Source organism: Crocodylus siamensis, chromosome 2 (genome assembly GCF_052110815.1).
Source record: "Crocodylus siamensis isolate JL-2025a chromosome 2, ASM5211081v1, whole genome shotgun sequence".
NCBI classification, from domain to species: domain Eukaryota; kingdom Metazoa; phylum Chordata; order Crocodylia; family Crocodylidae; genus Crocodylus; species Crocodylus siamensis.
In genome coordinates, this window is record NC_143396.1 from 23,622,927 (window position 1) to 23,640,303 (window position 17,377).

The window sequence follows — 17,377 nt, forward strand, 5'->3', positions numbered from 1 at the left end:
TACCAATTAAAAAAAAAACTTTTGATGTGTATGCTGAACCTATTGATATGGAAACAATGAAACACATAGGTGAAATTACAATGAAATTCATGTACAGATTATTTTCTTTAAACCATCTAACTACGATATTAATGCCATAATCTCTGAAACTGTGTAAATGGGCCTACAAAGGGAAAAACAATTCAGCAGCATCTTTTATCTATGACATGTGACAGTGGCAGATCTAAGCTCACAAAAATTGATTCTTGTTCCCCCAAAGTTTCTAAAAACTGGGTACTTCAAAATTACCAAAAGAGAGACTGGTATTATGACTCCCTGACTATCTTCCCTTACCGGACCAAGCTGTTTATGCCACAGTTTGGTAGCACTAGTTAACAAAACAAGTTCTAAACTCCATTTTGGCTAAGGATATGTGCAATGAGGTCCTGTCCCAGGGGTGGTCATGATGCCCTGGTAGCTCCCCATCATCCCTCATCAACTTTACTTTCTTTGGGCAATCTCCCCTTCAACTCACCTGCCACATCTTGAAGTAATTATCCTTTTAGACAAAGGAAGTCTGTCCCAGGGCTACCCAAGTGAGATTGCATATATCTAAACACAGATGTCACTGCTCATCACCTTAAGCACTAAGGCCTCTTCATCTCCCCTTTTGGCCATGCCGAAGCCTCACAAATACAAACAATCAATTCCTTGTCATTGGGTGTTAAGTCCCATTGGGCATTAAGACCCATGTCCCATCCCAGCATCAACTCCAATCAATGTGAGCCTCTAAACCTGCAACAATCTCTGCCACTACTGGGGCTCCTGTCTCCTGTGCCTTTAATCGTCCTGGCCCTTCCTGGGCTTGGGCCTCTGTACCTCAAATAATCTCAGCCCCTCTTGGGCTCAGGCCTGCATTCTCTATTCCTCCAGGACTCAGGTCTCATTACCTCCAACAGACTTCATCACATCCCCCCCAGCCCAGCCCTGGTTCTTGCCCTTCCTGGGCTACGGGTCCCTAATGCTGGTTCTTGCCCCTTGTGGGCTATAGGTCCCTGACCCTGCCTGCTCTCATTCCTCTTCAGCTGTGATCTTTCTCCTTGGCCATGGACCCTATACCTCAGGCCCTGGCCCCAATCCCGAGTCAGTTGAGACCTTCACTGTCCCTACAGTCTCAGTCCCTAAACCACCAGTTTTGCCTACCCCAGCTCAAGTATTAGTCAGGAGCCTTGATGCAGCTCTCCTGCTCAGAAGCTCTTCTCTTCATGGCTTTGCCTAGCTCCAGCCCTGGATTTATATCCTGAAAGCCTAGCTCCTTGTGGGTCATATGTGGCTCCCTTGATTGCTGTTCTGCCTCTCCTGCAGCCTGCCTTCCCTTAAAGTAGCAGGAGTACCAAGCTCCCTGCTACAATATCTCTACACAGCAGAGTTCAGTGCTATCTAGAAATACCTGATATGGTTCTGAACAAGTTACCAGAAGCAATATCTCTGTGGTAATTCAATGTACTATTCAGGTTAACACACTCTCATATTAGAATAAATATACATATGCATGCATACATATATATGCACATACATACATATTTTATGTATAGATATATTGTAGCATGGAAGAAAAGGTGGGGAAAAGAGAGAAATTTTGAAGAGAAAGCTTCAATTTCCTTCTAAACAATACAGTGCAAATGAAGGGCAACAAGTATAGAGCTGCTCAAAAGTCTAATGGCAACTCCAGATCTAGTCCTTGGTCAAATGCAATGTAATTGGCCTACTTTCCAAGTCCAGTAAGGATAGAAATGAGGTTATATCAATAGATGGTAGGAAAGCTTCTAGCTCCTAAGCAGCCCCCAAATATGTACAAAGGTGGTGAAAGCCCTCTTCTTGCTTCTCCTATGATTCCTGAAGACAACACAAGGATGCAGAAAGGACTATCAAAGCTCTTGTCTATAATTGGGCTTTTGAGTCTTACTTCCAGATGGTTTAAAAATATGAGTATTTTTGTTTAGATGGATAAAAGCCTACCCCTTGGATCCAATTATCCCAGATTTTTGAGCAACGCAGCTAAAGAACCAAATGTTGTACTGCATGCTTATTTAAAATTCTATTAATAGCATATACCACAATAACTACAGAGAAGTGGTGAGACTGTGTATTCATTCCAGGGTACTTGGTTAGACATCATTTACTGCAATGCTAGGTTACTAAGACAACAGTTTATTGGTTTACTAGGAGAAGATAATTTCCATAACAAAAAAAGCTAGGAACCTATTATTAGAAACAATACCTTAGGGACTGCAAGAAACAGAACAAAAATATGGAAGATGATGATTTTTACCTACCATTTTCAAATGTGCATTTACACCCATTATTCCCCACTGTTCCAGGTCATGACTATGAAACACAAAATATAAAACACTACACTTCATGTTTACAGTTGAAATGTTTGACTTTGGGCAGGCTTGCATTAAAGTGCTGTTCAGACCTGCTCATTGTAAAAGCTCATTTGATTGCAAGCCACCAAAGCCACTGATTCATAGACCACTTGAGTTCAAGGTTAAACACTGAAGGGTAGCCTGAATGAATAGTGACTTACGTCATGACTAATGTCTCATCTCCAGGTTCACTGAGTAGTCCATCTACAAAAACTGAAGTGCTGGTAAAATTATGTGTACTCCATGTCTGGCCCTCATCAATGCTGAATCTGTAAAAAGAGAAATGCCTTCTGTTCACTGCAGTTCTTTAACAAATATCCTCATTATTATTGTATTACAATTTGAATGAAATCTTAAAATAGTTGTACTCAAAATTCAGTTGTTTGCCTAGTTAAAATAACAAAGTAAATGTGATGCCTCCCTTAACAGCAAATCCAAGGGCTTGACATCTTCATTAAACAATGTTACTGTTAAACTGGCTGCAGGCTGCATGACCAGACTGTCTCAGTTATGTCAGTGCTGAAGGTTGTCACTGCACTATCCTGCTATCTTCCTAAGAGCCTATTATTGGTTTCATTTTACTAAGTTTATTGTTGTGAGAGGTGTCTGAACTATAAAGACTATTTTCACATAATTCCTGGATCATTTTAGCTATAACGTCACTCCAACACTACCAAGACTACAAACACTATCACATTTCACAAATTCTCCCTTTTTGTCAAGTGGTTTCTAATGATGTTGAAAGGACAAGACAGTGTGAATTAAAACATAAGTTAATGTTCAGGCTACATTTTCTTTCTGCACCCAAACACTGTGACTCCAGAAATCCCTTCTCTTTTCTAAATTTAGTCCCAGTCTCTCAAATGTTTTATTAACATTATCCTTTTCTCCAGACAACTGGTCATATACCCAAACTGGTATAAGCATCATGAGTAAATATTATTAGTAGTATGTAAAGCAGAGAACAAAGTGTTTTTGATCAATTCATGTCCATTACTCTTAGAAAAGCCAGAAGTTCAGACCATTGCCAGATTCCAATGTGGATAGTTATATTCTATCTACCTAAATACTCCTGCAGTAATTTCATTGTTGACCCCAAACCTCACTTCAAATTCATCATATACTGTCAAGTTACAGCATTTCAGTGGTGAATTACAAGATCCCCACATGTAAGTTATACTTCGGGAGCGTTTTGAAAGGCCTAGATTGATGCAAGTCAATATTATTACTAATCATTGTTTTAATGGCATCACTAGGTAACCTTTAACAAAATGTTCATTTGCAGTTTGTTGGTTTAATGAATGTTAAATTAAGGTGACTCCACCTGGGTTTCTAATTCATACATACTGAAATGCTCATTTTAAACTCTAAGCTATATTTGAGGTCTTAAATTTGTAATAGCTGTACTATAACTGACTGGAGCATTACTTGAGTATTTTCAGAGGGATAGAAGTGTCTTTGATGGCCACAATAACTCCACCATGGTCCAGATACAAGATATGATGTTCTTCTTCAAAAACCTAGAAAGAGGACAACAAAAGAGCAACTGAACAGGTGTCTAAGCCATCAAAAATAAAACGCATTCTTGAAACATGATTAAAACAATTATGAGGTTTTAGCTGTTTGGAGCTGTCTACTTTTTTTTAAACTCAATAGTATGTAAGAATTAGTTTTATCCAGTAATGTACACAATTATTATAAAGCTGGTTACATAATGTGAATTGATTTCTCTAAGCTGTGGATTTCTCTAAGTTGAAAATGAAATTTAAGGTAATAAATCAGGGTATGTTCAGGTTCAAACCACAGTCAGGTTAAACAACCTATAATGATCTCAGTCCAGATGTGTACTCACAATGCCATTCCTGACCCTTTATATAGCTTTTTGTGACTTATAACCTTACTTAGAATAGTCGTCATATAGTTTATTGGCATTAGAAAACAGCATGCCTTGTAGTATAATATCAAGAAAAACAAAAAAAATATTTCTGCCCATGAGATTCTAACACACTCTCTAAGGTATGAAGTCTATAATGCACCTGGCATGAGTTTTGTTTCCTGTGTAGCGTTTACTATTAATAGTGTGTTTGTCTAACTTCAAACTTTGTATGATGTTAATGGGTCGCTCTGAGTTCTGAATGGTCAGGCTATGTGATGCTGACTCAGTGATACAAGGGAGATGTACTGATAAGGACATATTCAAGGACAAATGTGGTTTTTTCCATTCCCACAGTTCAATAAATCACAGAAGAAAACCCCATTGGAAGAATTCCTGATTCTCATTATTCTGGCTGATCATAAGCTATTGAAAATGCAGCCAACTAGCCAAATGGAAATGAGGGTATAGTGGTTACAAAGAAGAGATTTATCAACTGTTAGTACATGATGATATCTGAGACACAGAGTTACTTTATATTTTAAGTATAAGAAAATCTTTGGCTATCTTACAACACATTCCCAGGTAACTATTGATCTATGTATACAGAAGACTTAAAAGAGGCATAAAATGAAGAAGATTAAAAACATTCTTTGAAAGCCCAGATCTGAAGTAACTGATGAAACGAGCTGAAGGAAAGAAAAAAAAATCCCAAAAGCTTACTCTGCATCACTGGAAACAATAAATAAATAAATACATTTACTTTATACATCTGAGGTTTGCTTCCTCCTGCAGTCCATGAAGCTTTCTTTGACATGGCAGCAGGACATAAAGTGGGAGTTAATGCATACCCCATGGAAATATAAAATATACTTTTAACCCATCATATGGCTTGACAAAAGAAAAGGTGAAATAGACAATGGTTTGTTTTGCTTCACCTTTGTAATTGAAAAATACTGACAATGCTAAATACTTCTCTTTATTCATTTTAAAGCCATATCATTGAAAGTCTGAAGTACTGAAGAAAAGCCTTTACCTCCCAACACATCCAAATGTATTTCTAAGAATAAATCAGTATTAAAAAAGGCAGGAAGAACCTAGTTAAAACCTTATTGGCCAGCTGTACTTTCTTTCCTTATTTAAAAGGAATATTTAAGTTGCAAAAGCCTTTGGATCTTGCCAATTGCAGACCAGCGTAAGAGATATTTATAGTCCTGTCTTCTTGTTACATTCAAATGAATATTTTAACAAAGCATTCAGTAATGGATAGATATTAATTTCAGATGCACTTCAAAGTGATCAGGTCAGATGCAGTAAGATAAGCAAGGGAACTATGGATCCTGATCCAAATCTTGTCTAAATTTCTGCTCAAATCAAGATCCTATTTCACCTCCCAGATGTACAAATGCTTCTTACAAAGATTTTAGTGTCTAATCCATATTTGTAAAGAGAAGTAGAATTGGAAACCCACCCACGTTTTAGCCTACTGGTTAGGGTCCTCGCCCAGGAAGTAGGAGGTTTAGGTTCCAGGCCCTCCTCAGCCAGTAAGGTTTGAACCAATGTCTTCTCTTACCCAAAACAGTGCCCCAGTCACCAGGTCACAGGCTAACGAGGGCTGAGGGCACCCTTTATCCCTCCTGTTGATATTGGCCCATAGCAAAAGGGAAAGATATGTGGAGCCAGAAGAAACAAGCAAGAGGAAGTCTGACTCTGTGGCCCAGTGAATTCAGCCCTGGGTCCAGACCTCAGCTCTCAGCGCAGCTTATGTTTTTGCATTAAGTACCCTTTAGATAAAAGGAGTATTTCTGTGTATTTAGTCTACAAGCTCTGTGGACCAAAACCATCTCTTCCTATATGTCTGCATGGCCCCAAGGTCAATATCAGTACTACTGTATTATACTACAATAAATCAGTGCTAAGAAAAACAATAAGGTCATCCTCAACACTAATTAAGCCAGAGCCTGTTAAAAATATGGAGCATGGAAAGCTAACCAAAGAGGCCAAAAGAAGGTGATATAGAACCAGGGTGAGAAAAGAATCCTATTCAAAGATGATCTTCATTTTCACCTCGTTTTGGCTTATATCTATTTAATATTGATTTGGCAGTTCATCTTTCACATTTTAATATGCTATTTTTCTTGGTGTGATGGGCCCAAAGTTGTCCCCAAACCCACTATAACTATGCTATGTTTGCCTTATCTGAACCATATCTTCCTGTCTCATTTATACTTTCTTTGACATTTATCACATTTTTGTGGTTTTTTTTCAAATTAACCTTTCTTTGTTCATTTCTCTTTATTTACTAAATTCCAGGTGACGTCTTGATTTTAGTAAGGTTTTTGACATTTGTCACATGGCATTCTTATCTCTAAACACAGGAAATATGGTGTAGACGTTCCCAAACTTTTTCTTATTGTGTAACTCCTTCCAAATTTACCAGCAGCCTGTGTACCGCTACCAGCATACATTTTATATTTTAACCCCCTAAATGCCAATTATTGTTGTTATAATGAAAACTGAATCTACCATTACACAATTTCTCCCACATACACCCCAGAGATGTCTATCATAGTACTACAGTTTGGGAACCCCTGGTCTAGAGGAAATCAATACAAGGTGGGTGTGCAGCTAGTTGAAAAGCAATGCTCAAATGGTTCACTATCAAACTGGAGGACATTTCAGCCTACTCTCACAGATTAGTTATCAGTGATACATTGGCAGACTAGAGGATATCTAAGGTGGATTCCACAGAGATCTGTCCTGGTTTTGGATCTATTTGATATTTGCACTAATAGGGAGTAACTTAAACTAATCTGCAGCTGCTACCACATTGGGAGGGACTGCAAGAAACTATTAGAATTCCAAGTGAGGTAGATAAATTGGAGAGATGGCCTGAAATGAACAAGATGAAATTCTACAAAAACAAGTGCAAAGTACCACACTTAGGAAGGAAAAATCAAAGGCACGAATACAAAATGGGGATTAACTGGCAAGGCAGCAGTACCACAAATAAGGTTCTAATGGATCACAAAAATGAATATGAATCAACCATGTGATCTAACAAATGAAACTAATTTCATTCTGAGATACATTTGCAAGATACAGGAGATAATTATTTCTCTCTTCTTAGAGCTAGTGTTACGGTGTTCAGTTTTGATCATCACTTTAGGAGAGATGTAGACAAACTAAGAGAATCTAGAGAAAAACAATGAAAATGATCAGAGTTATAGAAAATGGGACATAAGCAAAAGATTGAAGAAACTGGAATTGTTCTCTGTAGAAGAAGAATGCTAAGGGTAGGCATGATAACTTTTTTGATATATAAAAGGCTATTATAAAGAGCAATGTCCAGTTCCTTCCTTCCCCACTGGGAGAAGGAAAAGAAGAAATGGGCTTGAATGTCAGCCAAAATGATTTAGGCTAGCTACTTGGCCAATCCTTTTGGCACTAAGACTATAAACAGATGTCACATTTATTGTAGGACTGTTTGAACTACTTGTCCCAGAATGAAGAAGTTGTAGGATCAGCATGTTCACACGTTGCCACAAGCTTAGAGCACCTGAATGCACCACCATTCTCCTGCCAGTAGGTGGCCAGAGACAGCATACTTCAGCAGCCAGATTAAAATTGATTGGAAAAGGGTGACATCAGTGGGCTTGATGGCTGCCATGACTATTTCCACTGGCACTAAGAATGACGAAGCAGCACTTGCAGGGGAAAGGTTCATGCATGTGCATGCTGCCAAACAATGACTATGTTCAACTCCTAATCTGTAGTACAAGCCGCCATCTTGAAGATATTTTGGCCACAGTCAGGGCCGTCCCTAGCGGGGTCCAAATCGGGGCGACCACCCTGGGTGGAGGGCAGGTGTGGGGCAGAGCAGCAGTGGTACAGAGCCAGGCAGAGCAGTGGCTCCACATCCAGCTGCTTGTTACCCCCGCCACCGATGCCACCACTGGCATCAGTGGCGGCAGCTTCTTTGGATCCGGGGTCCAGATTGGAGTGGGGGTGGGGCCCCGCATGGACTGATTTGTCCCAAGCCCCACACTCTGCTTGGGTCAGCTCTGGCCACAGGTCAGCATATTGTGGCCAAGCAAACGTGGAAGTTGCTCCAAATCACAAAGCTGCATTTATGGGTCAGAGAGATGAGTAGAGACTGGTGGGAGTGGATCATCATGGCCACCTGAACAAGAAGCAGTGGCATGCAAGTTGCCACATGCCCAGGGGCACCTTCATGGAAAGGGCACACACATAGTGCTGGACAACAGTGATGCAGGCATCTTTATCCATGGAGAAGTATGTTGCCATCACTATATAGAAACTTGTGACCCCAGCTAGCCTTCAGTCCATAGCAAATCATTTTGTCATTGGCAAGTTGATAGCTGGAGAAGCAACATGGGAGGTCTGTCTAGCAATCCAACAGGTGATGACCCTGCATATTATGTACCTTGCTGACCCACAGGAGATTGTGGATGGGCTTACCCACTTGGGGTTACCCAGTTGTGCTGGTGCTGTCAATGGCACACACATTCCCTATCCTTTCCCTTGTGCATCACGGCTGTGAATTCAGCAAACAGAAAGGGTACTTGGCTGTGCCTCAGGAAGCTGTGGACTTCACACATGTAAATACTGGCAGATCATGCAGGGTAATCAATGCCAGGATATTTAGGAGCTCCCTCTTCCATGATTTGATGGAGTGAAGAGAGGTCCCTAGGTTGACAGAGTAACTACTAATGTATAGACTATGTGACTACTAATCAGGGACCCTACCTACCCACTACACCCCTGGCTGATAAGCTGTTCACTGGATGCTTGAAGGAACTGTTAACTGTCAGCTCAGCAGCTGCAGGATGGCTGTGGAGTGTGCATACAGGCACCTCAAGGCTTGCTGGAGGTGCCTGAGGACACACACAGAAGCCAACAAGCACACTGTGCCCTGTTTTGTGATCTCTGGAAGCAAGCTGCACAACATCTGGAAAGCCACATGGAGAACAAATTATTTGCTCAGAGCTCCCAACAGTCAGGGTGGAGTGCCCTTGCCTCTACAGAGGCCGTACCTGAGAACTGCCAAATGGAGACCAGGTTTCTGGCACTGTATGTGCATGAGAAGTGCTGGCTGACCACTTTTCCAGCCTCCAGACTGAGGGTCAGAACAGTGAATCACAGAATGATGTCATGTATCTAATTAAACACTGTCAACTGAACTCATGCTCTCATATAGTTGTTGCTGGGGGAAGGAGGGAGAGTGTGCAGGATGGGCATGTTAGGATGGAGAAATAATCAGGAAAGGGAAATGATCTGTGCTCCCAGGAACATGGAAGGAAGGGAAGGAAGAAAGGTAGTGAAAGACTGAGCTGTGCAAGGTTATGGGCTCCTCTAGACCTGGATGGTGAGAAGGAGATAAACAGGGAAGGAGGAATAGCTTTAGCTGGCTGTGCACATTTCCTCCCTGTTGTGCTTTTTGATCAACACTGGGCTGCAGAAGCCAAATCCTGGCTGGAGGGTAGGAGGGAGGGGGAAACAGCTGGTGCTTAGACAGACAGATGATGCATTAAGCAGCTGGGTTTTTTTGGTGCTTATCATGCCCCTGAATACTCCTGCCCCATACATACAGTGAATGTCACACCCACAGGTTTGTGGTTTGGGATCCGCAACACAGTGATGGTTTGATGACTGTTACAGATACCCCTCCGAAACACAAAGATGAGTTCCATGAATTTTCCACTTTGTCTAAAGTGCCTATTAGCATACATGGGGGGTGGCATGACAGGGAAGTCCACAGGCATGTGATCTGAGCACAGACACAAACTGCACTTTTGGGGAAAAAGGTGTTGGTTTAACTACCCAGAGAGCCATTGAGATTCCAGAGCACTCTGTCTCCTTACCTGCCAGCCCCCACTCATTGCCCAACCTCTCCTTACCCAACCATAATGGGTAAGGAGAGGTTGCCACTTACCACCCCTAGAAGTGGGACTTGAACTGTCACATACTGGGTCTTCTGGGGTATGGAGTCCCTGTTGGGAGAAGGTTGGTTAGGATGCTGAGCATAGGGGGTCGGGCAGGAAACTCCAGGCCCTCACTGTCCCACCCTGGGTCTATTGCAGCGTTTGCATGGCTTAGGCACATGGCCAGCAAGTCCATACATCTCAGCAGGAGGACCAGCAAATCCCCAGTCTGACTCATTTTCAGTACTGCTGTGCTGGCCTGCAATGGTTGCGTGACTTTGACCACAGTTGTGTTGGAGTTTTTATCATTCCTGGGCAACATGAGCCACTCCGTCCACCACATTTTTGCCCCCAACATGTTGTTGAATAAAGATGTAGGAGTCTTCCTTGTAGTAGGTGCATGTGACTCCACACGCACCTGACATATGGCTGCTGTCCCATGTCCTTATAAATTACTGCTTCGGTACCTTGCACTTAGACCAGGATTGGACCCAGTTCTCTGCCTTTCCCTTCAAAATCAATGCAAAGACTGCTTGTTCCAATAGCTTGGCTGAAAGACCTACCAGTTCTCAATCTCACTCCAGACAGTGATGAGTTCCACTGCGTCCTACCTGATCCTCTTATTTCAATGCTTGTTTAAGACACTGCACTGAAATTGAAAGGCCATGGCAGAGGGAGGATGGATGGATGTGTAGAGATATGATGTTATGAACCTTCCTTAGTAAGCAAGTAGTAGATGTGTCCAATGACTTCTCCAACAACTGGCTGGTTAAGTAGATGGAGGTCCTGGGGACTGGTGGTGTTTGAGGTTGCTTTAGTGGATGCAGTCTCCAATGTTGATCTTAGGTGACAGTAGCTATTAGGGACTTGCATCTCTGTTCAGCAGAGTTCTATGATCAGGGCCAGAGCAGCCACACAGAGTTCAAGAAGTGCCAGGACTAGGAATGAAGTGCTGCACTGTGGGATGCTGGAGAACCAACTGCCTTGCCTCTCCCACAATGATATAACGGGACAACTTTTCAGACATCCTTTGGAATAGCGTGGGACAAACTGTTAATACCCCTTACTGCACATATCATTTTGGAGATTGTCCCACAAGAGCAGCATTTGTGACATTTTCTCATTTTTCCCCATGACAAAGGTGACATCTGTTCAAAGCATAAGGGCAGTGAAGCACAGGAATGGGCTACCTATGAGGATGTGGATATCAGCTTTCATTGGGGATTGTTAAGAACAGATTAAACAAACATCTATCAGGGATGGTCTGGGCAATCTTACCTCTGTCTCAGTGCAAGAAAATCAGCTAGGTGGTCTTTGAGTTCCTTTTTTTGATCAATCTATCTATCTATAATAGATAGACAGATATATGATTCCAGGCACCAATATTTCAAGAACTGATCTTTTCCTCCAGGATGGTGTTTTATATCTGCATTACTCATGTTGTTTCTACTGGCTTTAGTCCTTTCTCTTATGTATTAACTGTTCTATATTGCTCTAATAATTTCTTGTGCTCAAGATGTACAATTGTATCTTGTTTTCCTCTAAGAGAGTCTGCAGATGGCTCTGTGGCAATGCAGGGCTGTGCAGTGTGGGATGTGACAAAGGTGTAGGGCAGTAACAAGTACACAGCCGCTGCAACTGCCAACTTGCCAAGTCAGTGGCTTGAATCCATCCAATGAACTGTGGCAAAAACATAAGCTCTGCTTATGCAAGCCCCAGAGACCCATAATTAATTGTCTAAATAATTGCAGTGTCATCTAATTGCTGATGCTCTGTCTTTAGCTTCACAAATTTAACTAGAGAAAGAAAATGTAGAGCTGCCTTCACAAAGATCAGACAGATCACAAATAATGGGGTCATAAAACATACACAATAATCTGTGTAGTCTTTGTGGCTACCAATATGAAGATTTAATAAGATCTTTCAAAGCTTTCATGACAGGTTTAATTAAAATAGAGAAATCAGTGGAATTTTTCATTTTGATTGTTGTAATGGGGATCAGAAGTTGTATGTAACATTAGATCTAGTGAAAAATCACCCAAATAAACCCAATTTTATCTCAGTAAGTTAAGTGCCTTGCAACTGGAAACAGGGGAACATGAATGCCAGCCCCTTTTGTCTCTTCCTTTCCTCACACAGGAAAAACTAGTCTTGGTAAATGGCAGCACTAAAGAGGTCAACTAAATGCCATTATAAGGACTGCAGCACTCCTTTTCACATAGAGATAAAACCCTACTATAAATCCTAGAAGGCTTTTATATTTAAATGTCCACTTAGAAATTATCTGGCATAAAATCTTAATTTTTGAAAGTAAAGTAATGTTAGTGTGACAAAAATGCATTTATTTTAAAATAGTTGTTCTATGTGTTGTTACATCATCTCTTGCTATTATGGTATAATTAAGTTCAGAGCAAAACTATAGTGACCAGTGTTACCCTTGCTGGTTCACATATACTAGCAAAATTGCATGATATTTCCACTCAATATTATATAATAGTGTTTCAATTATTTTTTTTAATTGAAATAGAAACATTTTATGACACATTTCTCTTGTTACCAGTTCCTCTCTGTGACAGTGTTTAAGTGTTTTAATACTTCCCTATCCTCTTTAACATGATCTTTATTATATTACTATATTATTGTATTATTTATTTAACACTGCTAGACATAAACAAAATAAAGGAAAAGCACTACCTCCAACCTAAACTAAACTATATTTAAATAGAGCTAAGATTGAAAGTGGTTAAGGATTAAATACATTACTGGCATCTGGCAATTAACCTAAAACAAAGCACTGTAATCAGAGAAAATTCAGAATTCTAATGACACTATGCAATTACTGTAAGATTATAATTAAAGATTGTTGTGGTAACAGATTAGATTAAACTATATTAAAAATGCATCTTCTAGGGGTTTTTCTTTATGTCTTCCCTCATCCTCATTTGAGAGCAGAGTTAAGGTTAGAGACAGGTCACTGGGGTCTTCTCACACTCCATGTGCAAATTACTTATGAGGAGATATTCACATTTACAAAATAGGCAACCTATTTTAAACAGTAATGAGTACGTAGTATAACTCTCATTAGTGCCTTTGAAAATCTTCCCCTTACTCTTCCTCTGTTTCACAGATAATAACAGCTACTTATCTCAAAAACAGACTGTGTGCAGAATGAATAAGTAAATACATTAAATGGGATGGGTATAACAATAAAAATGATGATAATATGCCACTTAAAATTATTAGGATATAGCTCTTATCATTTCTGCTGACTTACTTGGCGCCAGGTATTCCCACAATCAGATGTTATGTACATTTCTTCTTTATACTCAACCAGCTGGGAACCCAGATTACCTAGACATGAAAGAAAAGAACACAAGGGTTACATTTCTAAGCATTTGGAGGAGAAGAAGGTGATGGGGAACAGTCAGCATGGGTTCACCAGGGGCAAATCATGCCTGACCAACCTGATTGCCTTCTATGATGAGATGACTGGCTATGTGGATGCAGGGAGACGGATGGATGTGGTATACCTTGATTTTAGAAAGGCTTTTGATACAGACTCCCACAACATTCTCCCAGGCAAGCTAAGGAAGTACAGGTTGCATGAATGGAATATAAGATAGACAGAAAACTGGTTGGAGCATTGGGCTCAGGGAATAGTAATCAATGGCTCAATGTTTAGTTGGGAGCTGTTATCAAGTGGAGTGCCCCAGGGGTCAGTCCTGAGGCTGGTTTTGCTCAATGTCTTTATCAATGACCTGAAACATGGTACAGAGAGCACCCTCAGCAAGTTTGCAGATGACCTGGGGAGTAGCAGATATGCTAGAGGGTAGGGCTAGGCTACAGAGTGACTTAGATAAATTGCAGGATTGGGCCAAAACGAATCTCATGAGGTTCAACAAGTGCAAAGTCCTGCACTTAAGACAGAACAATCCCATGAATGGGTACAGGCTGGGAGCTGAGTGGCTGGGCAGCAGCTTTGCAGAAAGGGACCTGGGGATTACAGTGGACAATAAGCTGAATATGAGCCAGCAGTGTGCCATTGTTGCCAAGAAGGCTAACAACATACTGGGCTGCATTAGTAGGAGTGTTGCCAGAAGATTGAGGGAAGTGATTATTCATCTCTATTCAGCACTGATGAGGCCACATCTGGAGTACTGTGTTCAGTTTTGGGTCCCCCTCTACAGAAAGGATGTGGACAAATTGGAGACAGTCCAGTAGAGGGTGACAAAAATGGTGAGAGGGATGAAGGACATGACTTATAAGGAATGACTGGGGGAACTGGACTTAGTCTAGAGAAGAAGAGACTGAGGGAGAACTCAATAGCAGCTTCCAACTACCCGAAGAGGAGTTCAAAACAGGATGGAGCTAGACTGTTCTCAGTGGTGGCAGACAACCAAACAAGGAGCAACAGTTTCAAGTCGCAGTGTAGGAAGTTTAGGTTAGATATTAGGAAGAATTTTCTCACTAGGAGGGTAGTAAAACACCAGAACAGGCCACCCAGAGGGGTGATAGAAGCTCCATCCTTGGAGGTTTTCAAAACCTGACTAGACAAAGCTTTGGATGGGATGATCTAGTTAGGAATGGTCCTGCTTTGAGCAAGGGGTTGGACTAGATGACTTCCAGAGGTCCCTTCCAACCCTAGACTTCTACGATTCTATGATTTATTGAGTACTACCACCTCTCTTGCTCCTTAGAGGAGGAGGAGGCAAAATAGGCAAGGGAAATACATGAAGATCACACTGAGACAAATTCTGTCCCTGCAACAATTGCAAATATCAAGGAGTCACAAGTCAGCATTTTCAAGTAGAACTTGGTTGTGGATGATTAAGCAAGGTGTATTTTATTTTCCGCAGTTTCAAATATATTTTGTTTTATCACCTCTTTTTTATTTTATCACTTTTTCCTGCTCAGAAATGGCGGTTTTGAGGCTTAACCCCAGGATGGGAATATACAGGTTAATCCATGTGATATAATGATTTACCTGGGAAGAAACAGTGTGGCTCATGAGAGGTTTACAAGAGCAGGTATGTGAAGGACAGAAGTACAGCCATTTTTGTTCTTGTTTCTCTCATCTGCAATTCTGCCACAATACCATGATCCCCACACCTGAACTTCCTCCCTTTCTGACATCCTTCACTCTGTGGGGAGCCCACTAATTCTACCTCTTATATAGGATCGCACAATAAAAGAAGCAGTAGAAGAAGCTTCTTCTATACAGTTCCCCATGTGGTCTGCCTACCAGTGCTGAGCTACTTGGGCCCTATCCAACATTGTCTAGCCATCAACTGCAGTTTCTTCTACTTCCATATTCCCCTTGGTGCTTCCTACTATTTCAGAAGGGCTGAACTTGGCAGAAAAGTATAGTGGGGAAAGTCAAGTTCAGAAGTCAGGAACCTAACATGGGAAGAAAATAGGACCTATTCTAGAAATGAATCCTATCCTGCTCTCAGTGGGCACATCTATACAAGACTTTTACTGCAGAGCTGCCTAATTAGCTCCACAGTAAAGTCTCCATGTCTACATTTGGGGCCTTGTTAGGCCACAGTAAACTAACTTACTCTGCCATAGGATAGTACTTGTACAAGTACAAACCTGTGGCAGAGTTCTTTATTGCATAGCAATTCACATGTAGACACTGATGGTGCTGGCTGGGGCTGCTCTGACCCAGCTCAACATGTTATGGTCCTGGGTGCACATGTAAACATGACACCCATTAGTAATAAACTCTGGTGTGGTATGCTCTGTGGTATGCAATTTCCCTCTTTCCTGCCCCACTACCAAAATTGCATCACCCTAAACCGTAACACATCTCTGGGTTTAATAGGTGCTTCTTGATTACTGTATAATAATCTGCTTATTGATTAAAATTATGACAGTGCCCCCAAAAGGTTTCAGTCAAGCACAAGCCTGCCCCTATCCCCAGCCCAGCCCCATCCTGCACTGTGCACTAAGCATCGCATACATACATAACAAAGATAATCACTGATCAAAATATTGTCTACAATGGGTAGCAGAAAAAAGGGGCATAATATGTGGCCGTCACAGTATTTGGAAGGACAGTACATATTACACAGACTAAGGATCTCACTGATTTGGGCTACTGGAATATCTTTTGAGGCTAGTTGGGCATAAGCTTTACAAAAAATGAACAACACAGATTGGGTTGCTGGGGTTTTTTTTTTCACTTAATTTGTTTGTGCTAAAATAAAAAACCTAAACTATGTTTATTTAAGGTCTTCGTTTTGGAAACCAGACCCTGCTACATCCAGAGACCATATCTCTTCAAAATTATATATAGTACCATCTTGGACTCTTTATTCATCCTGAGCAACTTAGGTTAATATATAATAATAAATAATAATAATAACAAATAATAATAAAAACATGTTTTACCTGGATGATTGTCTTAAGTGGTAGGAACACTTGAAGGAAATTTTGTAGCACTTAAAACACATTGTTTGGAATATCAAAGCTATGTAAATATAAAGAGTCTGGAAGTTGAATTGTATTAGATTCATGATTTCATAGTTAGTAGGGTCGGAAGGGACCTGAGCAGATCATCAAGTCCAACCCCCTGCCATGGAAGGAAAGAGTACTGGGGTCAAACAACCCCAGCAAGGTGATTGTCAAGCCTTGTCTTAAAGACCCCCAAAGCAGGAGCCAGCACCACTTCTCTTGGAAGTTGGTTCCAGATCCTAGCCGCCATGACCGTGAAGTAGTGCCTCCTGATGTCTAATCTGAATTTACCCTCTGCCAGCTTGTGACCGTTATTCCTGGTCACTCCTGGTAGTGCTCAGGGAAGCAGGAACTCTCCCAATGCCTGCTGGTCCCCTCTGACTAGTTTGTAACAGGCCACTAGATCCCCCCTCAGCCTTCTCTTTTGGAGGCTGAACAGGTTCCGGTCCCGTAGCGTCTCCTCGTAGGGTCTGCCTTGCTGCCCCCTGATCATGCAAGTGGCCTTCCTCTGGACCCTCTCCATGTTGTCTACATCCCTTTTGAAGTGCGGCACCCAGAACTGGATGCAGTACTCCAACTGTGGCTTGACCAGTGCCGCATAGAGGGGGAGGATCACCTCCCTGGACCTGCTTGAGATGCATCTGTGGATTCATGACAAAGTGTGGTTGGCCTTCTGACTGCATCCCTAGACT

The 17,377-nt window shown here is 41.3% G+C and overlaps 1 protein-coding gene across 6 annotated transcripts in view; it reads right to left on the minus strand.

The window, feature by feature from the left end:
• The window catches only part of SORCS2 (sortilin related VPS10 domain containing receptor 2), a 983,379-nt gene that overhangs the window by 85,973 nt on the left and 880,029 nt on the right, over nt 1–17,377 (minus strand). For all 6 annotated transcript variants that reach the window (XM_090035537.1, XM_090035536.1, XM_090035535.1 and 3 more), the window contains exons 12-14: nt 13,501–13,577; nt 3,837–3,928; nt 2,570–2,677 (exon numbers count right to left, since the gene is read on the minus strand). In XM_090035537.1, coding sequence (XP_089891663.1) covers nt 2,570–2,677; nt 3,837–3,928; nt 13,501–13,577 — 277 coding nt within the window. The remainder of the gene's footprint in view (nt 1–2,569; nt 2,678–3,836; nt 3,929–13,500; nt 13,578–17,377) is intronic.